At 47.0% G+C, this 25,014-nt stretch overlaps 1 protein-coding gene across 3 annotated transcripts; it reads right to left on the bottom strand.

Annotated features, from left to right (window-relative positions):
• Positions 1-342: 342 nt before the first annotated feature.
• LOC133381311 (uncharacterized) lies at positions 343-23,131 on the bottom strand. Of its 3 annotated transcripts, none has more exons than XM_061620280.1 (6): positions 22,946-23,126; positions 21,089-21,642; positions 19,790-19,913; positions 17,491-18,072; positions 4,293-4,373; positions 343-1,078 (listed from the first exon to the last, which is right to left on the bottom strand). In XM_061620280.1, the coding sequence occupies exons 2-6, from the start codon at positions 21,452-21,454 to the stop codon at positions 606-608; spliced, it is 1,626 nt and encodes a 541-aa protein (XP_061476264.1). In that variant the 5' UTR covers positions 21,455-21,642; positions 22,946-23,126; the 3' UTR covers positions 343-605. The 3 variants fall into 3 exon arrangements, with proteins under 3 accessions (XP_061476264.1, XP_061476265.1, XP_061476266.1); XM_061620281.1 differs by lacking the exon at positions 22,946-23,126 and adding an exon at positions 22,548-22,866; XM_061620282.1 differs by lacking the exon at positions 4,293-4,373 and having other exon boundaries at positions 22,946-23,131.
• Between the last annotated feature and the right edge of the window lie 1,883 nt (positions 23,132-25,014).

Here is a 25,014-nt window from a genome sequence, read left to right as displayed (position 1 = left end):
GCAGATGGCTGTGGTTTGTGTGGAACAGCCTCGCAGGCCAAACTGCACTCCAGTCGGGCCACATTTGCCCTGTAGGTTGGAGATTCCCCACCCCGCTGTAAATAACTCAATGCCCCTTAACGCCAAATGCACATGGACAGGCTTTGGCGCTTCACATTCTCAAAGACGTTTTGTTATATTCCAGGATTTCAGGCCAAGCGATGAAAGAAAATAGGTTCCGGGGCTCAGCCAAATAACGTTGCTGAACTTTGGGACCTAAAACAAGAAGGATTCTTCCATCTGCAGTGGCAACCCGCTGGTTCCCTGTGTTGTTGCTTTTAGAAAAAGGCAAAATGTGAGGACTTGACAGAAGATGACTTTATTAAAAAAGAACATATTTCATTTGTTGAAATATGGGTTTTGCTAGCTTTCAGCAAGAACAGAACAAGCTGCTGTTTTGATGAAGTCTTTGGTTTTCTTTAGTAGATGTCAACAATGAAAATGCTCTTTCTCTAACCCTAAGGAGAAGGAGGAGGGAGAGAAAATAACTCCAGGAGGTTAACCAAATAACAACAACTACACTGCAAAGCTTACACTGCAAGCTATCAGAGCACAAAAGCCAAGAATCAAGGGCTGTAGTTCTGAGGCCTCCTCCTGTTCCGTGCTCTGGGTGTCAGTGGCCTCCTGGGAACACCCAAGCGGGAGGACGAAGGGCCCACAGGCCGGTGGCTTGATTGCCCAATCCGTGGAGGCCAGCTGTGCCGCATGGGGGCTGCGGACACAGCCGGCGGGGCAGAAGAGGACTGCTGCCGGACAAGCAGCTCCAGGAGTTCCGTCTGGCGGTGCATGATGGCGATGATCTGCGCAGTGCCCTCACGGTCTTTCTCACGGTCCTCCAGGTCTGCCTTGGTGTAACCATCGAGGGCTGAAAGGATCCTGTTGGTGGCTGTCTGCATCCGCCGGTCAGCCGCTCTCGCAAGGTCCATGGCCAAATCGTTCCTGGTTTTCTTATGCCGGTTCCGGAGGTTGGCGAGGCGTTCGGCAGCTGAGAGGCCCATAGGCCCGGGCAACGGACTGTGGGAAGGGGTGACGAGTACGTCTGAAAGGAAAGCAAATTGGGAGAGGGGGAATGGGGAACGATGACACAAAAACGGAGCAAGGAAATTGAAACACTGCAAAAGATTCTGGCTCAATCCTATACGCATAGGTTGAAGGAACTGGATATAGCAAGGATGGGGAATCTGTGGCTCTCCAGATGTTGCTGGACTCCAACTCCCATCAGCCCCAGCCACCATGGCTAGCGGTCAGGGATGATGGGAGCTGTAGTTTGGCAATATTTGGAGGGCCACAGGTTTTCCATCCCTGTTACATACTAATCAAACCCATTCTTTGAGTATGGATCCTTACATAGTCAAAGTGTCACCATCCAGGAAAAAGAGGGAGATCTCAGCAGGCTTGGGCAAACACCAAGGTCTGCAGAAGAACAAAAGTATTTAGGGGTGCGTGTGTGCATGTGCATGTGCGTGAGAGAGAGAGAGAGAGAGAGAGAGACAAGACAACTGCATACTCAGTGGCTACAGAATTCTTTTTTTTTTTCAATAATTTTTATTCAGATTTTCATAAAACATACAAGACAAAATCATAAAACATTCAAAGACAAAAAACAAAATCAAAAATAGTTAAACAAAAAGAAAAAAAGAAAAAAAAACAAAAATAAAAAATAAAGAGTAAAATATTGACTTCCCATTTGTCAAAGATCAAATCAGTTATAAGTCTATAATATATAACAATCCTGTCTCTTAAGTCATATTATAAAATCACTTTCCTCCAGTAGTTATCTTACTTAATCATCAAATCTCATAAACATTACTTTATTCTTTCCACAAAAAGTCAAAGAGAGGTTTCAATTCTTTAAGAAATATATCTATCAATTTTTTTTTCCAGATAAGCATATCGATTAATCCATCTCATTACTAATTATGATAATCTTATTGTCATAACCATAGTCAAAATAAACATTTCAATTAATCCATCACATCAGAATCTGTTAGGTTCAATAATTTCAGTAGCCATTGTTCTATTATCTCTATTAGTTCCATTTTCCATCTTCCATCTTCAGTAGTCTTGTTAAGTCCAGTAATTTCAATATCCAATCTTCCATTATCAGTATTCCATAATAATCTTGCTGTCAAAGCCATAGTCATATAGTAAGAGTCTGATGGGAATTACCTCTATCCCAAATATTTTCTTGCCATCCATTCTGAATAGGTTGCTGAAATACTGCTGTAAAATCATATCTCTGTTCTTTTTTTCAAAATACACTGGGTCATCTCTTAAAAGTTTTTCCATTGTCACATGGCTGCAGTTAATTCCATAGATTTTCTCTATATTGGGCTCCATCACATCATTCCAGTCCAGAAGATTATCCATGCCATTGATAACTTTATCTCTAGAATCTTCATTCATTTCTTCAGAGATAACATTGAGTTCCAAACAATAGATTTTATTTCTAAAGTCCATAAACTCCAAATCTTGTTCCTGTTCCACGTTGGTTCCAATCTCCGGGATCTCCTCTCTCACAGGGACCCCTATTCCAGTCTCCAGGGTCTCCTCTCTCACAGGGACCCCTGTTCCAATCTCCGGGGTCTCCTCTCTCACAGGGACCCCTTCCAGGGTCACCTCTCTCACAGGGACCCTTATATCTTTAATCTCCTGCTTCATTTTACTCAATTCAATTTTCATTATCTCAATCTCATCCATTATTTTATGAAACATAGTTATTTCCAGATTTTCAGCCACTTTCTTAATTGCCATTTTAAAAGAAAAATATAGGAAAACCACTTCTTATTTCAGCAACAATTGGGTTAATTCTCCAAACTTGGTGACATCACAGTATAAACAGAGCAGACAGCCTTATCTCTCCAATAGTTAAGTAAACAAAATGCAGTTCCCAGGATCGAAACAATTAATGGCAATCGTCAAGAAACAGATTCGTCAAAATAAAATAGACCAAAAAGAGAGTAGTCTCAGACAATATAATATTCTTCAAAATAAAAATCTGGAATAGAAATCCCTCTTCTGTGTATATCTTTAGAATGCAAATCCAGGACAGCTTTTTGCAACAAAAACAGAGATAAGCTATTAATTAGTGCGTAGCAGAGAGAAGTTATGGCTCCCCAGTGAGATGTCAAAAACTGATCAATCTGGCAAATCTCTTTTAAACAGCAACAATTTAAGTCAAGTAAAAGAAAAATATAGAAAGAAGGGTGCTTGCCTGTTAGTGCGTTCTCTCTTAGAAGATAAGATGAACGTTCGCTTTAACAGATAGAGCTTGCTGTTGAAAATCCGTCCCATAAATCGTCGGCTGGACCTCGTCCCATAAATTAATGAGATCTGGTCGTCCCAACAAAAATAGGCTTTGAGGTTAATCTCTTCGTTTCTCCCTACCCGGGAGAAGTTTAATCAGTCAAAAAAAAAAGAAAAAACTGACTGATATATCTGAATAAGCTTCTTTTGAGGCAGGAGCCCGTCTCAAAAGCAGGCACAGGCTAAGTCACCCTTCCCGGAAGTCCAGTGGCTACAGAATTCTGACTGTTGGTAGGGAAATGGAATGGGGTATCCTGGAAAAGGGCCATGGCTGGCAGAAACCCTGCACTGAAACAGTGTAGAGTGCAACATTTTGTTGCAGGTCCTACTTGTATATCTTAATCATTCATTTTAAAAGTGCTCAAGATTTGTACTTCAGCTGAAAAGCTCCCAAAAAGCAAACAATATTACAATAAAATACAATATTAAAAAATTAAGACACAAAACAATCAACACAAACAGCAATCAAGAAGCAGACACAATGAAAGCTCAGTTAACCAATAAAACCAAAGGGAAAATAAATAAATAAATAAATTCCTCCAAGAAGCTCAAGATGGGGTACAAACATGGTTCTTCTGATTATATCCTTACAAAACCCCTGTAAAGTAGGTTACGCTAAGATACAGTTATTGGCCCAAGATCACCCAGTGAGCTTCATGGCTGAGCAGGGATCTGAACGCTGGTCTCCCAGGCTGACACTCTTAACTGCTACACTACACTTGGTCTCCCTCATGCTAGTTCGAGTAGCCTGCCTTGGAGAGGTGGTGAGCTCCCCATCACTGGAGGTACGTAAGCATTGCCTGGACAGTCGTCTCGTCAAACATGCTACAATTGCAAGAATCTTGCACTTAGCAGGCAATTAAGCTAGACTAGATGACCTGCAAAGTCCCATCCGACTCTTTATGATTCCATAAAACAGGAGGAATTCATTCAACATCAACTTTTACCTGCTGTCGAGCCGGTGGTGGCCGGGCTGCCAGGGATACTTGGTGGGGCAGGTGGCAGGGGATTAAGCAGGTGCTCAGCTTCTATAATAATAATAATAATAAAATAAAAAGGCATAAAATTTAATCTTGTACCACAAAAGAGCAAAGCAACAAAACGGATCTTGTGACTCCTTGTGAGTGGTGCACGAACATCGCCACATGAGAGGAATACACTTAGTCAGCCAATAGACAGTGAATGGCTTTAAAAGAGGATTAGACAGATTCGTGGACGAGGTTAAGGCTATCAATAGCTAGTAGCCCTGATGGTTATGTCCACCTCCACTGTCAGGGGCAGTATGCTAGTTGAATGCTAGTTGCTGAAAATCACAAGTGAGGAGAGCGCTGTTGTACTCAGGTCCTGCTTCTGGGCTTCCCAGAAGGGGCATCTGGTTGGCCGCTGTGAAAACAGTATAATGGACTAGATGGACCTTTGGCCTGATCTAGCAGCCGGGCTCTTCTTATGCCTGATCCACAAACACAAAGATGGTCATTCATTGACCTGTTAAAGAACTTAACCAGCCAGATCTTCTCTGGGCACAGCTTGAAATCTAAGCTGAGCAAACGCGGGTCTAACAAGGAAGAAAAAAACTAACGTTCCCGTAGATAAGTAGCCCTAGTGTTCTTGGATTTAATTTTAATATACCAAACTAAGGACTTTGATGATACTGTTGTGCGCCTCCCCCAATCTCCGAGCGGTGAGATTTCAGGGGGTTCCTGTGCCCATCCAGGGTTTGGTTTCCTTTGGGAAGAAGGCCAGCGGAGACTGCGGTGTCTTTATGAAATATGGTTTATTTATGTACACACATTCCAACCTGAGCTTAGGATGGAGGGGTTCAAGGCATCAGCAGTCTAATATCCAGCTTTTCCATCCAGGTGCAGGGGCATCCTATCGCCACGATGCAGGGAGCCAGCCTCTCACCATGCCTGCAGCCCCAGCCATCCTCTAGAACACACCCCAAAACTACCTGCCCACACCTCTGCTAGCTGCCAGGAGTGGGGGGGAAGGCTCTCCTGTTGAGTTTAAAATGACAAAAGGATCTTCCCAGCCCCTTTCACCAGTTACCGGGGCAACTAAATAGGCCCATTAACTACCTGGCCACTCTATTTGATTAACAAAGGAGATTCATCTGGCTAGCAGAGCCAGCCTCCCGGGCATAGGATTCCAAATCAGAGGCTGGAAAGGTGACCCACAGAAATCATCCATCCAGGCCCCCCCCATGCTCATAACACTACGCCCTTCTCTGAAAGAGGTCTGTCCCAGACCTGCAAAAAACAACAACAGAATAACAACTTTTCCTACAAAGAAATAACAGATACAGGTTAGGAAGACATTGCAATATACATCATTACAACATAGTCATTCTACAGTCTCATTTCCACACAAGTACAAAACAGCAAATACAAGTCACTATTCCAGCTCAGAGATCTAATCTTTGTGGCATGTTCCTATCTCTCTGAGGTCTTCTGGCAGACAGTGTAGCGGAGCCCCCACTACCTAACCCAGATGAATAATCTTCGGCTGCAGCAGCTACCATCAAGGAACCCCCTTGCATAGGCGGAACCCGTTGCTCTGTCTCTACGCTCGCTGGGTGAAACCCCACTGTTGATTGGATGAACCAGTTACATGTTTGGTTCCCTTGATACTTCCGCAGCTGGTCCTTATGAATAATTTTGGGCTTGTGCCTGGGGCCTAACTGGATCTGGTAAACTACCTCATTTATTTTTCTGAGAACCACATATGGCCCTTCCCAAGGTTTATCTAGTTTAGGGCTCCTGCCTTTTTTTCTTTTTGGATTATAAAACCACACCAGGTCACCCTTCACAAAACTTTCCCCATAGGACCTCACATCATACAAGCGTTTCATCTTATCTGAGGCAATCTTCAGATTTTCTCTTGCAAATTGGTGCACCTTCTCTAATTTACATTGCAACCCTTCCACATAGTCCAAAGGGTCGGCATTATCCCTCTCACCCTCAGGGGTGCCATAAAGCAGGCAGGTGGGAGTCCTCAACTCATGCCCAAACATGAGGAGGGCCGGAGTACACTTGGTGCTTTCATTAACTGCTGTCCTATATGCCATCAGAAGGAGTGAGATATGTTCATCCCAATCCCTTTGATGATGATGCACAAAAGTTGCCAGTTGTACCCCCAGGGTGCGGTTGAACTTTTCCACCATGCCATCTGACTGGGGATGTGCGGGGGTGGTCTGTGTTTTGTGGATTCCCAGAATTTCACATACTTTCTGGAACACTCTTGATTCAAAGTTCCTACCCTGATCAGAGTGTAATTCGCCAGGCACCCCAAATCTTGAAAAGAAGTTGTCAACCAAGGCGTTTGCCACTGTCACAGCCTCCTGATTTTTTATGGCATAAGCCTCAGGCCATCGTGTAAAATAATCCATTGCAACCAAGATGTAGCGGTTGCCAGCATCTGTTTCGGGGAGGGGCCCTAGAACATCTATTGCAACACGTTCCATTGGGGCACCCACCAGATATTGCTGCATTGGGGCTCTCCCTGTCCTAGGGGGGCCCTTCTTTGCTGTGCAAGCATCACACTTTCGGCACCAGTTGTCCACATCCCGCCTGCACTTGACCCAGTAGAAATTCTCCCTTACCCGGGCAAGGGTTTTTGCCACACCAAAGTGTCCAGCCATTTTAGTATCGTGGCACAACACCATCACTTCTCTCTTTAGTTTTGCTGGCACAACCAGCTGCCACCTATATCCAGTCCCCGCGGGCTGTATCCATCGTCTATACAATATGCCATCTCGAAGCTCTAGACTCTCCCACTGAGACCAAAAGGCCTTCACAGTAGTGTTGAGTGGGGACACCATTTCCCAGGGAGGGCAAATTTGTGAGTTGACTTTCCATGCACACACAATCTTGATGTCTGGGTCTTCTCTCTGTAAGGCCCTCAGTTGCTCCAGGGTCCACCCCTGTAGCGTCTCAGTCTCTCCAGAAGGGATAGTCGTGCTTCTGCAAACCAACAGGCCTGGGCCTTCCATCTGCTTCTGCCCTCTCTCCTCCTCCAAGGCAGCCAGCTCCTTGCTTTCCTGCCTTGGGCAGTAGCTGGTTGTCCTGCCAGCAAGGCCGCCTGGATAATGCATCTGCATTAGAATGTTTTAAACCTGGTCTGTGGGTGATGGTAAAGTCATATTCCTGCAGCTTCTGTAGCCACCTTGCTATTTGACCCTCAGGGTTTTTGAATCGGAGTAACCATTGCAGGGATGAATGATCTGTTCTCACGACAAACTTTCTCCCATACAGATAATGGTGAAAGTGTTCTATGGACCTCACAACTGCAAGGAGCTCTTTGCGGGTAGTGCAATAATTTCTTTCTGCAGTAGCCAAGCTCTTACTGAAGTAAGCAACCGGCTTTTCCTGCCCAGCACGTTCCTGTGACAGCACAGCACCCATGCCATAAGCACTGGCATCAGTGTCTAAAATGAATGGGGTCTCAAAGCATGGGTAAGCTAAGACTGGAGCATTCACAAGTGCCTTTTTCAACTCTCGGAAAGCTTCATCACATTCAGATGACCAGTGGAATGCCTTTCCCTTCTCTCCCAGCCCATGAAGAGGTTTTGCTATATCAGTAAACGCACAGATAAACCTTCGATAGTAAGAACAGAGCCCAACAAAACTTCGCACCTCAGTTAGAGTCGTAGGGGTAGGCCAGTCCTCTTCAGCAGCCGTTTTCTCCTTGTCTGTTGCAATCCCTTTTTCACTCAAGGTATGCCCCAAGTAAGTAACCTCTCTCTGGAACAACTTACATTTCTTTGGATTCCGTCTCAAATTGGCACCCTTTAATTTGTCACAGACCATCTGCAAGTGTGCTAGCTCTTGATCAAATGTCTTGGCATGAACTAGGATATCGTCTAAATACAACAAGCAGGCTGACAGGGGTAGGCCATAAAGCACCCTTTCCATCAGCCTCTCGAAGGTGGCAGGAGCGTTACACAAGCCAAAAGCCATCACCCTAAACTGCCATAGCCCCTGCCCTGCTGTGAAAGCAGTTTTTTCCTTGTCCTTAGGGTCCATCTCCACCTGCCAGTATCCACTTTTGAGATCTAGTGTGGAAAACCATGCAGAACCTGCCACTGCATCTAAGGTGTCATCTATTCGTGGCAGAGGGTAGGAGTCCTTTATTGTGGCTTCATTCAACTTCCGATAGTCCACACAGAATCTAAGGCTACCATCTTTTTTTTTTACAAGGACAATAGGGGAGGCCCAAGGACTGGTGGAGGGTTCAATTATCCCCTGATCATGCATGTCCTTAATTGCCTGTAAAGCTTCTCCCCGCTTTGCAACAGGTAATCTGTGGGGTGCCTGTTTGATAGGATGACTATTGCCTGTATCAATCTTGTGTTGCACAAGTGAAGTGCACCCTATATCTGCATCTGATTTTGAAAACAGGCCCTGGTTCCTTAGTAGAAAACCCTTTAGGGCAATCTGCTGCCCCTCATTTAGATGCACTGAACTGCCCTGATACAACCCAGCGAGAAACTGAGGCAGCTCCTCTTTGATGCAGTCCCCCTCCCAACTGGGCTCTGTGCCCACCCCTAACAATTGAACAGGCTCACATTTTGCCACCATGAGGCCTTTCCTCAACATCCGGGGCTCATCAGAAACATTCAGAAGCCGTACTGGCACCCTGGGCTGCCCCAAATCCACAAGAGCCTTAGCTGCCAAGATCCCTTCTAATTCCTGCCCGTCTGGACACATTTCCACCAAGCCCCAGGACTCTGCCAGGGGAGAGCCCTCTGAGCATTGAGCCATAATAATGGTCTCTGCCCTGGGGGGAAGGAGAATCCTCTCCTCACAGAGCAGGCGCCTGCAAAGGGCTGGCTGGCTTTGAGCTGCATCTTTGAGAGGCACCTCAAAAGAGCATACCTGCAGGGTACCTCTCATAGTGTTAATAACACAACCATTGGCCATCATCAGATCCAGGCCGATTATAAACTGGTCCACAATGTCTGCCTCCCAGATCATATGTTGCAAATGGGCTGGGCCAATCTTTATGCTCACACTTCCCCATTTCCTCACAGGGGCTGGGGTTCCATTTACCATCTCCATCTGAGACCAAGTGACCTCCCCAACCCGAGCCCCTTTCTCCCTGAACATGCCTACCATATCAGATCGAAGAACAGTAATATTTGATCCCGTATCTAGTATACCTGTGCATTTCACCCCGCCAACTTCGCAATCAATTGCCAAGCTACTATTATTATAGTTCAATTGCCCAGATTTAGGCACACACCGTGGGGCCTTCCTTCCTCCCTCCAAGCCTTGCCCCTTCAGCTTGGTGGCGCCCCGTTTCCCTGACCTGCTTCATTGTCTTTTGGCACTTGTGAACCTCTGTCCTGCCTTCCCTTGGCAAGATAGCAGTTCTCCCTTTTGTGGCCAATTTTGTCACAGTGCCAGCATCGAAGTGGCACCTTGCCCCTAAACACTTTGCCATTACCAATTGCCCTAGGTTTTTCAACCAAATCTAGGAACTCTTCTAACCGGTCTAAAACATTAGCTGCCTGGTCAAATGGTTCCACATCACCATTCACATTAGAAAAAGGTGCATGCTTACTCACGAAGGTCTTTCTCATGGGGGGCTGCCTCCCACTCGAACTGGTAGCTGCGTAGAATGCTTCTATCTCCGTGGCAACTTCTACTGCTTCTCGCAAGGTCTTTGGATGCCGCTCCATGATCTTCATGCGGAAGTCCACATCACTCTGTCCATCAAGGAACTGGTCCTTTGCCAGTGTCTCCTGCATCTCCTCACTGGCATCCCGGTACACTCCCACCAGGCGTCTCAACTCCTCAGCAAACTCGGGGAGGGCTTCTTCTTTCCTCCTCCTGCGACTCCTGAACTGGGTCCTGGCTAACTCAGATTGGTGCACAGCCCCAAACCGTAGATCCAAGGCTTTCACCAAATCTGGGTAACTCTGCCTTTTCTCAGATGGGAGATTCTGCAAGACCACCAGAGCTGGCCCACTAAGGTTGGCTGCGAGGAATCCTCCTCTCTGCCCTTCATCCCAGCCATTTATTTGGGAGATTATTTCAAACTGGGAAAGATAGGCTTCCCAGGAGATTTTTCCATCATAGAGAGTGGGCTTCTGGACCACACCAACTGTGGTGACCAGCCCCCTTCTCTCGTGGCCCTTACGTGGAATGCATGGGGTAGAAAAGTGTATGAGGGGAAACTCCTTACCCCCAGTTGCTGGCTGCTGGTCTCTCACCCAGCCACTCATTCCCAAGGTGGGTTGGTACTCTTGCTTCATCTCCTGCAGCTGCCTCTCCAGTTCCCGCAACTCTTTCTGGAGCTTCTCATTTTCATCTCGGTTGGCCAGTTCCAAGTTGGCTACAGCTTTTTGAGTTTTGGCTACTGATTCAAACACCCTAGAGTCCAGGCTAAGCAGTCTCTCATCAATCCCATCAACTTTCTTCCGGAAGTCCTGCATCTGGGCATCCTGTCGCTGTTGGTCCTCCTGGCGCTGTTTTTGCCTTTGCTGCTGGTCCTCCTGGCGTTCTTGTTGCCTTTGTTCTGTTTGCTGCTGGAACAGCAATTTCATCTGTTCCAGGAGAGTTGCTGTTTCTCCCTCCATTTTAACTCAGGCACACCTTGCTTCCAATGCCTCTTCTAGGAAACTCAATCCCACTTCTAACACCAGTGTTGTGCGCCTCCCCCAATCTCCGAATGGTGAGATTTCAGGGGGTTCCTGTGCCCATCCAGGGTTTGGTTTCCTTTGGGAAGAAGGCCAGCGGAGACTGCGGTGTCTTTATGAAATATGGTTTATTTATGTACACACATTCCAACCTGAGCTTAGGATGGAGGGATTCAAGGCATCAGCAGTCCAATATCCAGCTTTTCCATCCGGGTGCAGGGGCATCCTATCGCCACGATGCAGGGAGCCAGCCTCTCACCATGCCTGCAGCCCCAGCCATCCTCTAGAACACACCCCAAAACTACCTGCCCACACCTCTGCTAGCTGCCAGGAGTGGGGGGGAAGGCTCTCCTGTTGAGTTTAAAATGACAAAAGGATCTTCCCAGCCCCTTTCACCAGTTACCGGGGCAACTAAATAGGCCCATTAACTACCTGGCCACTCTATTTGATTAACAAAGGAGATTCATCTGGCTAGCAGAGCCAGCCTCCCAGGCATAGGATTCCAAATCAGAGGCTGGAAAGGTGACCCACAGAAATCATCCATTCCAGCCCCCCCCCATGCTCATAACAATACCAATACAGGGCTGGGCTAACCAAGTCATAGGGCAACACGCCAAACAGTAGGAGGAAGGCCTAGAATATGAAAGAGGATTTAATGGATTTGTCAACATTAAAATTTAGCGTTTTTTAGCATTTCTGTTTGCCACCCTGGGCTCCTGCTGGGAGGAAGGGCGGGATATAAATCAAGTAACAAATAAATAAATAAATAAATAAAATTATACACCCTGCCAAATCAGTTCAAGGCTAAAGACCAAACTAGAAAACCAGCTCATCAAGCTTTAATTCCTTCCCCTCAAACACTAGACAGGCACCATCTCTGTTGTGTTTCCAGCTCCTTCTGAAGACCTTTCTCTTCCAACAAGCATTTTACATACAGACCGTTATCCCAGTCCGCATCTGTTATTGGAATTGCTTTAAAGATACTTTTGCTGTTTTATCGCTTGTCGTTTGCCACGCTGGGAGGATGGGTGGGATATAAATTTATTTATTTATTATTTATTTGATTTATATCCCGCTCTTCCTCTCAGCAGGAGCCCAAGGCGGCAAACAAAAGCACTACAAACACTTTAAAACATAATAAAAACAGACTTTAAAATATATTAAAACAAAACATCTTTAAAAACATTTTTTTTAAAAGCTTTACAATCACCTTTTTAAAAGGGGGGGGGTAAAGACATATTAAAAAGCAATTCCAACACAGACGCAGACTGGGATAAGGTCTCAACTTAAAAGGCTTGTTGAAAGGGGAAAATCTTCAAGTAGGCGCCAAAAAGATAACAGAGAAGGCGCCTGTCTAATATACAATGGGAGGGGATTCCAAAGGGTAGGTGCTGCTACACTAAAGGATCGCTTCCTATGTGGTGCAGAACAGGCCTCCTGATAAGATGGTATCTGCAGGAGGCCCTCACCTGCAGAGCACAGTGAGCGACTGGACATATAAGGATAAGACGATCTTTCAGGTATCCTGGTCCCAAGCTATATAGGGCTTTGTACACCAAAACTAGAACCTTGAATTTGGCCTGGTAGCAAATGGGCAGCCAGTGGAATTCTTTCAGCAGCGGGGTGACATGTTGGTGATACTCTGCCCCCAGTGAGCAGTCTCGCCGCTGCATTTTGCACCAGCTGCAGCTTCTGGACCAACCTCAAGGGCAGCCCCACATAGAGTGCATTACAGTAATCCAATCTGGAGGTTACCAGTGCGTGGACAACAGTGGTCAGGCTATCCTAGTCCAGAAATGGCTGCAGCTGTCTCACCAGCCAAAGCTGGTAAAAGGCACTCCTAGCCACTGAGGTCACCTGGGCCTCTAGCGACAAAGATGGATCTAGGAACATCCCCAGACTATGGACCTGCTCTTTCAGAGGGAGTACAACCCCATCCAAAGCAAGCAACTGACCAATTATCTGAACTTGGGAACCACCAACCCACAGCACCTCCGTCTTTCTAGGATTCAGACTCAGTTTATTGGCCCTCATCCAGACCACCACCCAGGCAGCGGTCCAGGGCTTGCATGGCCTCTCCCGATTCAGATGTTACAGAGAAATAGAGCTGGGTATCATCAGTGTACCGCTGACATCTCGTCCCAAATCTCCTGATGACCGCTCCCAAGGGCTTCACATACATTTTAAACAGCATGGGGGACAAGATTGTACCCTGCAGCACCCCACAGCACAACTACCAGGGGGCCGAAAGACAATCATCCAATGCTATTCTCTGAAAACGACGCTGGAGACAAAATTGGAACCACTGTAAAACAGGGCCTCCAATACCAATCTCACCAAGTCGGCCCAGAAGGATACCATGGTCAATGGTATCAAAAGCCACCGAGAGATCAAGTAAGAATAACAGGGTCACACTCCCCCTGTCCTTCTCCCGATAAAGGTCATCCATCAGGACAACCAAGGCTGATTCAGTCCCATAACCAGGCCTGAACCAAGACTGGGATGGGTCAAGATAATCTGTTTCATCCAAGAGTACTTGCAATTGCTGCCCCACAACCTTCTCAATTATCTTCCGTAAGAAGGGGGTATCTGCGGTCCAGGGTAGGCTTTTTCAGGAGCAGTCGGATCACAGCCTCTTTCAGGGCAACTGGAACAGGGATGACTATCATTCTGGGCTCCTATAATACCACAGCCAAGACGGTCAGAGAAGCTACCAGGCAGCAGGGTGGACGGTACTCTGGCAGCAACCCTAGTTTCCTGTCTCCTCGGCCCAACACCAGGTGCAGGCCCTCACAGCCAGCTCCAAGACAGAGTGGTTTCATGGTGACAGATATGGAAGTTCTACACCCTGGATCCACTCAGTCAACCCCCCACCGGAAAGCTTTAATAAGCCAAGAAGGGCAAGCGAGAGGACATGTTGCTGGCTGCATTATCGCAAGCACCTTGTCCACGTCATCAGGCCACATCAAATGAAACCAATCCCAAGAAGTTGCAGCAGACATTGCACTGAACATCTCACTGGGGACTACAGTAGATGTGAATGGGGCATCAAGATTGCTACAGAGGTGAGCAACTTTACCCTCAAAGTGCCTTGCAAACAATTCACAGTGAGCCTCTGAAGGGTCTAAAACTCCATTTCCTGGAATTGATGTCAACAGACCCCTGACAATACGGAAAAGCTCCACTGGACCACTACTTGAGGATGCGATGGAGGCAGTGAAGTGGGCCTTCTTCGCCACCCTCACCACTACACAGTAGGCACAGTTATGATGTTTTACATGTGCCCGATCAGCCTCACAGCACATCTTTCACAACTTGCATTCAAGGCATCGTGGCATCGTCCAGACTGTTTCATTGTCCTTAGCTCACTGGTGTACCAAGATGAAGACAGGGCTCCACAATGCAGAAGAGGGCGCTCGGGGGCAACCGTGTCAACAGCCCAACGCGCCTCGCTCTTCCACAGAGTGACAAGGGCTTCACCTGCTCTATCTCCTGGGAACTCCCCCAGGGCATTCAGGAATCCTATTGATTCCATTAGCCTCCAGGGATGCACCATCTTAATCTGTCCATCACTCCTGCAGGGGAGGACCAGAGCAGCCATAAGTCTAAACTTCACCAGGAAGTGGTCTGACCATGACAATGGTGTGACATCCACCCCCCTATCTCGAGACCATCCTTTCCTCCATTTGGAGTAAAAACCAAGTCGAGGGTGTGCCCTGCCCTATGCGTCAGGCCAGTGACAACTTGAGACAGCCCCATAGTCATCATGGAGGCCATGAAGTCCCAGGCTGGAACACTAGAGGCAGCCTCAGCATGGACACTGAAATCACCCATGACTATCATTCTGGGCTCCTCTAATACCACAGCCAAGATGGCCTCCACCACCTCGGTCAGAGAAGCTACCGGGCAGCAGGGGGGATGGTACACCATCAGCAACCCTAGTTTCCTGTCTCCCTGGCCCAGCACCAGGTACAGGCCCTCACAGCCAGAGATTGAAGTTCCACAGCAACTCCTCCCCCGCCCCCCAATCCCTGCAGCCTGTGCTGGTGCTGCACCAAGTATCCAGGTGGACAAAGCTGGGTCAGATCAACTCCTCCCAACTCACCCACCCAAGTCTCAGTAATGCACACCAAATCAGCACCTTCATCCACGATCAAATCATGGATGAGCATGGTCTCATTGTGTACTGATCTGGCGTTAAACTACAACACACACAGGCCAGTAGGCACAGCAGATGAGCAACAAGGAACCCGTCCATGAGAGAAGTGGGAGCAAGGAACAAGGTGTAGATAGCTTTGCCCTTGTCTTCTGTGGTAGTTCACCCCCTCCCATGGCCATACCTCCCTCTACCCATGATCACTGAAACTGGGGTGGTATCACCCATATTCCTCCTCACTAAGCCCCTAAACACCTGATAGAGACCCAACAAGTGCCCACCAACAAAACCTACCTGAGCCAATTATCCCAGCAGGCCTCTGCAAGAACTGAGAACAGTCAGACCCACTCAATATCTTTCACACAGGGCACATCTACTCCCCCTCTGTCTCACACCCAGGGAGGGCCAGCCTTCTGCCAGTTACAGACTCACTCTCTGAAGGCACCTGGCAACTTTCTCCCGTCGTTCAGTTCGCTGCACAGGCTCTCACCCTGCGCAGGAATTACACATGCGCCATACACCCTCCCCACTACCAATCTCCTCCAGATTGGTTTACCAAAAAATGAAGGAGGGTAGTGCCCTCGCCCTCAGGACTCCCTGAGGGGCTCCTCAAGGGCAGCTGGGCTTTTATGCCTCCCGACCCAGCCAGGAGCTGATGCAAGAGGCTGCAAGATTGACCGCAGCCTCTCTCTGGAGTCAGGGTCAGGCGGGGGTCCTAGTCCTTGCAGCACTTGCCAGGGACGTCAGCTGTCTCAAGACACAGCAACCCAGCAGAGCAAGCAAGCAAGCGCCCAGATGCTCAGGTACTCACTCCCAGGGCAAGTGTCCTCCAGTCCCCCAGTGCTGCAGCTGTTCCCCTGTTTATTTAACAAAAGGCCAATTAGCAAATAAACTAAAACCGTAGAAACAGTCACCAGCCGGTCAGAAAGCCAGAACGAAACCACACTCCAGGCTTAATTTTCTGTAGATCAGGAGTTCCCAAAATGTGGCCCGCAAGCTCCATTCAGGTGGTCCGCGGCATGTCCACATTAAATATTCATTTTTTTTAATTGTTTTGGGGTCTTTTGCTTCTTATATAGCATTTCAACTTGAGTTCTCAGGAATGCAAACCGGAATACAATGAAGTTCAATATCAGAAAGAAAAGCAGCAGTGAAGATGGAATGAAAAGCCATCTAGCACAGCACATTACAATTGCTACAACAGGCAGAAAAATAATGAAGGGGTCCATCAGTAGATCCCCAAGACCAACCATGTTCAAGGGGCCCGTGGGAAAACCGAGCTTGGGAACCACTGCTGTAGGTGATTAGCTGTCAGTGACCGGTTAGCTGGTTAGTTTTTGGTCTTTTATGGAGTGAAGTGGCAGAAAGAGCGATTGCGTATGAGGGTGGGGGTTTGTAGGTTAGTTTTGTGTAGACTGAATGTGTAGGTGAATGGAGGTTGAGGCGATAGTGGCTTCTAGACGCAGTGGCTATCATCTCCCTCCGCTGTCAGAGGTAGGATGCCAGTGAATATCAGCTGCTGGGAATTGCAAGGGGGGTGGGTAGTGCTGTTGCACTCATGCCCTGGTTATGGGCTTCACATTTAGGCATCTGGTTGGCCACTGTGAGAAGGTCGCTCTGCTCCCTCCCTGTCGGTTTTCCGGAGACTTCTGAAAACGATCTTGTTCCGGAGAGCCTTTGGGAGGGACGGAAGGTAGAGCCTGACACTGCTTTTATGTCTTCTATGTTAAATTTTACCTTCGTAGTCCCTTTAGGACCAATCTCTATATGTGTGTGTATATATTGTATTTTATGAATTTTAATTGTATTTTATGTATTTTAATTTATTTTAATGTTTTTGTGATTTTACTGCTTACAATTTTATCATGTACATGTCCGATGTTATTTTTGTAAGCCGCCCTGAGTGCCCTATTATAGGGTAGAAGGGAGGGATAGAAATATTTTAAATAAATAAATAAACTGGATGCTGGACTAGATGGGCCATTGGCCTGATCCAGCAGGCAGGCTCTTCTTACATTCTTCAAAAACAGACAGTAACGACAATTGTGGAGCAATCTGTATAGGTTCCCTTATTATGTTACTAATTTCCCAGAACACCTTACACCAAAACTCCCCTAGAAGTGGACATTCCCACCGTAAGTGGTATCTGGCTCTGCCTTTCACCAAAGAGTAGAGTATCTTTGCTGCTCTAAGCACAGGCCTGGGGCAGTGTTGGTTGAAGAGCCTTGATGGGGATATGCACACACTTTTCTCTGCAAAACAATTACACCTCTTTGCACAAAGGGAGGGAGAACGGGAAGAGAGACCTGACCTCTTGTCTTTGTACCCACAAAAACGGGGTACCTACCTAAGGTTGGCTGAGGGGTGCCTATCGGTTCCTCAAAGGTATTCTCCGTTTTGCACACCACAGTCGTGGAATCCATGGAGTCAACGAGTTCAATGGAAAACTGGGTGGAGGGATCAAAGAAATCCTGGGTCTCGAGATAGTCCTCTGATTCGTCGTGGGGGGCTCCCTCCTCTAGGGCATACAGGGGACGATCGTCTCCACCCGACTCCTCCTGGTGCCCAAGATTTTGGACCCTCCCCAGGGGCTGGGGCACACTGGAGTCCAAAATACGATCCAGCTGGTCGTAAAAGGGACATGTGATGGGCCCTTGCCCTGCCGAGTTGTTCTCTTTGACCTTTTTGTAGTCTCGCCGCATCGTTTTGGTCTTGGTCCGGCACTCCTGGGCTGTCCGTTCGTGCCCCCTCTTGGCCATCTCATTAGCGATGACCTGGAAGGTGTCCATGTTCCGGTGGCTGCTCTGAAGGACCTGCTGGATCCTTTGCTCCCCCCAAATATCCAGGAGATCAATCACCTCAGCATACGACCAGTTGGTACCACGACGACTCATCTTCGGGAAATTGTGCATCGGTGTGATGGAACCAACTGTTATCAAGAAGAAAATGGGGGGGGGGGCTGTCACTTTTTTTAGTTCATCTAGTGCAGGGTAGGTGAAACTCAAACCCAGAGGCCAAATGGAGCTCTCCAGGCACCTCTCCCAGGCCCTCAAGACTTCCCAGGACACACCCACTCTCCTCAGGCCTGTTGGAAGAGGGGCAAGAGCAACTCCTGTTTGGGTTCTTTTCTTTGTATTCCTGAAGGAAGATAGAGTGAGGGTCCTCCAGCTGCCTAGGCTTGCCTACTTTTACCCGTGCTCTTCTCTACCTAACTTCCTTCCCTTGTAGACTGATATGCTCAGAGAAGCTGACCTGCCTCTCCTCCCTTTGCCTTCTTCGACTGTCCAAGGAGAGAGGAGACATCTTTGTCTTTGCTCTCTCTCCTGAGCCATGAGGGCAACACCCAAGTCTGGGCATTGCGCCTCCAACTTTGTTAGTTAGAACTAGGTATGCCTTTTATATCTACTATTTATTTCTATAAATAGCTTTTCTTATTATATTATGCTTTAAGTCTCAGTGATCTAAATGCAAGGTAAAGGCCTGCTACTGGACACATTGCATACTACACACTGGACACATGCAGCTCAGACGCTGAATATCTCTGCATATTTCCATAACAAACCACACCCCTCATAGGCCCTGCTCTGTGCCCTCCTAGAAGGGGGCCTTCTTGGTTATTCCACCACCCTCAGAAGCCCAGGGGATGGTAGCCTGGGGAGGGCCTTCTCTGTGGCAGCCCTAAGCTGTGAAGCTCCCTCCCCACAGATATGACTGTACAGTTTTCAGCAATGCTGATGACGCACCTCTTCACCCGGGCCTTTGACACCTGAGATGTATGTTTTCAGGACCCACCCTATTCCTGTGATTGTAATGTGTTTTAATTATTTTTAATAATTAAATTTTACTGTTGTAACCCACCCAGGGACCTGCTGGTGAACAGCAAGTAATAAATGTAATTAGGAGAACTACTACTACTACTAGTAGTAGTAGTAGTAGTAGTAATAATAATAATAATAACAACAATAAAGGGCTTTTGCCTGGCTTGAATGTGTCCTTCAACTGTGACAATGCATTCTGCTTGCCTGGATGGACAGAAGCACAGGTGGGGGATATATAGTAGAAATCTATCATTTTGCTTGGCTGAAATGTAGTACAGAAGTAAGTTACACCCACTGCCCTGCCCACTTTTGCTTCTGGCACCACCCACCACTGATATGCAGCCCGCAGAAGGTTGCCCAAGAGGGAATATGGCCTCCAGGCTGAAAATGACTCCCTAGCCCTGCTATGTCGGCAGTGCTGAGCTAGATACACCCACAGCCTGATTCGGCATAAGGCAGCTTTCCTGTGTTCTCGCCTCTTTAATTAAAAAAAAATACTTATGCATATCGACTGCAAATCTAATCCTGCAGAGTTTCCCCAACGCCACCATTCTCCCAAATGTGCAAAACCAGCTACACCTTGCCTGTCGGTGTTCCTCTTTCCCTGCCCAGCTGGTAGACACTGGACGGTCACCCAAATCCGCCATTACACAGAGCGGTAACAAGGAGGAAGAGAAAGCCAAGGTTTTCGGGATGGGAAACTCAGGGCTTTCCCCGCAGAATGCACCCTGTGCCTCCCTAGAAGGGAGTCTTCTTGGTAGTTCTGCCACCCTCAGCAGCTACTGCCTGCTGGTATCTCTGGGTGGGGGAGGCAGAACAAGCTCTTACCAAGCAAACTGGCTTCCCTCTCCAGCCCCTGCTTGGCCTCCCTGCGGAGGTACCGCCGTCTGTCCAGGAAGGAATGTTCTGCCTCGGGGGAGTTGACGTCCATCTCTTCAAACAGGACTGGCACCTGGGAAAGCGACAGAAAACTGCTCCGCACATGCAATATATTCATTTATTTATTGCCAGGGTGGGGAACCCCAGTCCCCAGGGGCCAAATGCAGCCCTCCAGGCCTGCGCTGAACTACAAAACAGACTTAAGAAGACCAAGAAAACATCAAAGCGCGCACATGCAGAGGGATGTGAATGGTTTAACCTATTTCCCCCAGCCATTATGATCTTTAAACTTAAAGGCCTAAAGAGTTTTTTTAAAAAATGTTAGAGAATGAACTTGAAGATGAACTAGAAATCATTCAGGGTTCCGCCACAAAACGAACTTGCTTCAAATTCAGTTCGCCTGGCAATTCTGGGAACTATTTTCGAGTGTAGTTTAGATATTTTCAAACTAATTCAGTGTGAACTTTCTTAAACCGAACTTTCCAAGCACTGGGCTTACCACATTTTGAAGCGAGTGAAGTAATGTATCCATTAGCATCCAATGGCATCCATTAGAAGTCCAGGGCCCCACTCGGCATAATAAGGCACCACCCCAACCCCATCCTGTAAAAGTCCGTAGTTGCATCACTGCCCGAGTGTTGTTGAGAGGGGATGCCCCTCCTGCAGCGGTAGGTTGGGTCTCCAGAGGAGGTTTACTCCACAGCTCCCTGGCTGGGCCCACAGCAGGGGCCTGTCCTGGATTCCCATCAACCCTCCCCCCTTTCATTATTTATCTATTGACATATTTATAAACTACACTTCCATTAAAAAAATTAACATGGCATACAAAATTACAGTAAGTTAAATAAAGTATCAGCAGAAACATCTGCAACTACTGACTGGGAACAAGAAATGTACGTTGCAAAGGCCTGTTTGTTTAATACCATGTTCAGGAGACGTCTAAAAGAAGGCAGGGATGATTCCTGCCGAGCCTCTACCAGCAGGGGGTTCCACAGGGCAAGGCCTGCCATGATACAGGCTTGGCCCCTGGTAAAGGCCGATCAAGCCTCAGGGGTGTGAGGCAGCACCAGAAGCGCCCCATCAGAGGAACTCCATGACTGAGACGGAGCGTAAGGAATCAGGCGGTAAAGCCCTTTGGGACCAAAGTTGTGTAGGGCTTTGTGAATAAACACAAGAGCCTTGAACCTCACCTGGTAGCAACTCGGCAAGCTCCTCGGTTATCTCAACAAGGTCCCTGGGTTTTTTTACCTGCTGCTCCCGCCTTTTTGCCCTGTGCCGCCTCAGCATGAACTCCTCCGGCTGTTGGGGGTTTCCCCATCCAGAGTGAGGCGACTGGACAAGCTTCAAGTGCTCCTGACCGTGGGCTTCCCAGCACTGAGGCACCTCTTCGTCAGGCTCTTGTTTCACCTGCTCCGGCCCTGGCCATCCCAAAATGTCCCTCAGGCTCCCAGCCTGGATGACACGAGGCCCTTTCGCTGCTCCGTCCGCCTCTTCTTCCTCCTCCTCCTCCTCCTCCTCCTCCTCCTCCATTTTTATTTGCGTCTGCAGTCCCTGCCCTTGCGAAGCCTGGAACTGGAGGCCCAGGTTAGCTGCCATGGAGCGCTTGGCGGCCATTTTGACTCTACCAGACCAGTGTCAACGTCGGCCTACCATATGCTGGCTGCTCACATGGTCACACGGATAGGGGCAAACAGCGCCGGGTCCTAAGCCTGGTCTCCCAGGGCCTTTGTTTTTGGTGGCGCCACAATTCATTTAGGGCATTCGGATGAACGGATGTCAACATCGCACATGAGGTTTTGCCCCTGGAGAGAGAGAAAGATGAAAACTCATCGTCACATTAAAGATACCCTGTGGTTAACATGTAAGACGCTGTTTTATACTGATTCGGAACCATTGGTCTGACTAACTCAGTACTGTCTATGCTGACTGACAGCAGCTTTGCAGGGTTCCAGGCAAGGATCTTTCCCAGCTGTACCTGGAGATGTCGGGGATTGAACCTGGGGCCTTCTGCATGCAAAGCAGACACTCTGCCACTGAGCTGTGGCCCTTCCGAAAACCATTTGGCAAGCTGGGTGTCTCTAGGTTTGCCACCTTGCAAATCAGCCCCTGTAGCTGTGCCACTGATAATACCTACCCAGACAGGAACATTTGGCATTCTTATATTGAGTCTAACCACCTATCCCTCTGAAAATTAATAAACCACCACCATTACTTAGACTTCTTCTAGATTCTCCCCTTTTAACAATGAACACAGCTTTTGTTTAGTATTCCAGTTAATATTAATCCAGACTGTGCTGTGGCGAATGCAGTACCTTATCTCCACATAAAAGGAACAGGGTAGCAATACTGATTATCTCTTAAACCAGTGTTTTCCAAACAATTTTCCCCATGGACCACTTGAAAATTGCTGAGGGTCTTGACACACCGCTAAACGATTTTTCTGCAGGTTGTAGCAATTGTCATGAGCTGAGGTAGGCGCTGTATGGGTTTTAACTGTGTTTTATGCATTCCGCAGAATTCAAATTGTAACAATAAAACAGTGTAAGAAATAAAAGAAGCAATACAAATACAACTAAAAATCAATATGAACATTTAACATGGACTTGCTGTGGTCCACCTGCATGACGCTTCTGGACCGCTGGTGGTCTACAGACCAGAATTGGGAAACTCTGTCTTAAGCAGATAACACTGAAGTTGGAAGACTCACAATCAAAAATTTGGTTCACCCGGAAGCAAGCACACAGATCTATGCAGGGGGTGTCTTCACACACACCCACACCTTAAAAGGATTCACCCAATAAAAGCCACATTCAGCAAAGGATCCTTATCTAGAGCTTGGCTTTTCGGGTTTGTGACAAACCAGAACATAACTGCAGTTAATCATCATCATCATCATCTGAGATGGAAGGATCTGTATGGTCATTTTGCTCTGGCCTGGGTGGAAAGGGTAAGAGAAGTTGTCACTGCCGACTGAGATCAGCTGCCTTTGACCCTTTTCAATCCTTGCATCTCCGAACAACTCATTTCCTTCCTTTTGCAAGTGTAATTAACCCAATTCCCCCTCCCCCCCAAAAAAGCTGCAATACAACCCATTTAAGAGCTCACCTCTTTATGCATTTCCCCCTCCTATGCAGAAAGGGAGCTATTTCCTTCTGCTGCACTTGCAACTGCTGCTATTAACGCTGCTGCTGGTTGCACAAATTCAAAAAGGCCATTTCCTCCCCTGCCCCCACCAAGAAGACGCTTTCAGGCTTGGCCAGCTACACAAAATGGGATCCTATTTCTCAGGCTCTCTAGGCAAGGGGAGGAGCTCGGTGGGTTTAACCCCATAGAGGCCCTTTGGCAGGAAAAAAATGGTGCAGAAGTAGAAAGAGTTTGTCCATCTAGTAGAGCATTAAGTTAAGTCGCTGTTCTCCAATATATTTTATTTTAAAGGATTTCTTAACGTGACCTTCGATTAAAATGTTCCAGGGCGGTTTACAAAAGCTTTTTGAAACACACACGCACAAATATTTCTCCCCCCCCCAAAAAAAACACTCCAAAAAGGAGAAGAGCACGGTATTATTTTTTATTCACTTTAAAACAGGTTCCCAAAGTGTGGTCCGTGGACCACGAGTGGTCTGTGAGATTCATTCAGTTGATTCGCAGCAGAATTTTTTTTTTAATCCTTTAGTGTTGAAGAAGCTAAGAGCAATGCAGTCAGGAGTCTAGACCAAGACACTAAACTCCTAGCACGGGCACCCAAGGCGGAATGGTCAAAGCTAAGAAATCAGACTAAGATGCATCCAAACTCAGAGGAAGGCAATGGTAAGCCACGTCTGAATACCTCTTACCACAAAAACCCTATGAACAGAGTATCCAAAATGACCCTGTGATTACAGCAAAGCCTTTGACTGTGTAGATCATGAAAAACTATGGAATGCTTTAAAAGAAATGGGGGTGCCACAGCATCTGATTGTCCTGATGCGCAACTTGTACTCTGCACAAGGACAGAATATGGAGAAACCGATTGGCTCCCAACTGGAAAGGGTGTATCATAGGGAAAGCAGAATTGGACCAAGATGAGGTGTGGAAATTGGAGGGAGAAATAGCAATAATTTAAGATATGCAGACGATACCATACTACTAACAGAAACCAGTAATGATTTGAAACCAGGAACAGATAGCATACCAATAGAGTTGCTACAAGCTACTGAGACTGAATCTATCCAAATTTTGAGAAAAAATTGTCAACATATATGGAAAACTAAACAATGGCCCACAGACTGGAAGCGTTCCATATACATCCCAATTCCAAAGAATGGGGATCCCAGGGAATGCAGTAATTATCGAACTATTGCCTTAATATCCCATGCAAGAAAAGTAATGCTCAAGATTCTAAAACAAAGGCTCTTGCCATATATGGAGCGAGAAATGCCAGACGTCCAAGCTGGATTTAGAAAGGGAAGAGGCACCAGAGATCATATTGCAAAAATACATTGGATAATGGAACGGAGCAAGGAATTTCAGAAGAAAATCACCCTGTGCTTTATAGATTACAGCAAAGCCTTTGACTGTGTAGATCATGAAAAACTATGGAATGCTTTAAAAGAAAAGGGGGTGCCACAGCATCTGATTGTCCTGATGCGCAACTTGTACTCTGCACAAGGACAGAATATGGAGAAACCGATTGGCTCCCAACTGGAAAGGGTGTATCATAGGGAAAGCAGAATTGGACCAAGATGAGGTGTGGAAATTGGAGGGAGAAATAGCAATAATTTAAGATATGCAGACGATACCATACTACTAACAGAAACCAGTAATGATTTGAAACAAATGCTGATAAAAGTTAGAGGAAAGCACAAAAGCAGGACTACAGCTGAACATCAAGAAGACTAAAGTAATTACAACAGAAGATTTATGTAACTTTAAAGTTGACTGTGAGGACATTGAACTTGTCAAGGATTATCAATACCTGGGCACAGTCATTAATCAAAATGTAGACAATAGTCAAGAAATCAGAAGGCTAGGATTGGGGAGGGCAGCTATGAAAGAACTGATGAGAGTTGTAGTTCAAAAAAAGTAACTTTTCCAAGCTCTGCTCCAACTGTGGAGACAGAGCATAGCCATCATGGCCAGTAGCCAGTGATAATCCCCATAAATATCCTTTTGAGGTGTGGTGACCAGAACTGTAC

Source organism: Rhineura floridana, chromosome 3, assembly GCF_030035675.1.
Source record: "Rhineura floridana isolate rRhiFlo1 chromosome 3, rRhiFlo1.hap2, whole genome shotgun sequence".
Classification (NCBI taxonomy): Eukaryota; Metazoa; Chordata; class Lepidosauria; order Squamata; family Rhineuridae; genus Rhineura; species Rhineura floridana.
This window is presented reverse-complemented; position numbering and strand designations above follow the sequence as displayed.

Bases quoted from the DNA above. Each gene is read 5' to 3' on its own strand.
- LOC133381311 (XM_061620280.1), bottom strand. From the start codon at position 21,454: ATGGCCGCCAAGCGCTCCATGGCAGCTAACCTGGGCCTCCAGTTCCAG. The intron at 18,073-19,789 runs GTAAGAGCTTGT...TCTTGATAACAG, and splicing joins GAGGGAAGCCAGTTTGCTTG to TTGGTTCCATCACACCGATG. The intron at 1,079-4,292 runs GTAAAAGTTGAT...CTTTCCTTTCAG, and splicing joins CACCACCGGCTCGACAGCAG to ACGTACTCGTCACCCCTTCC.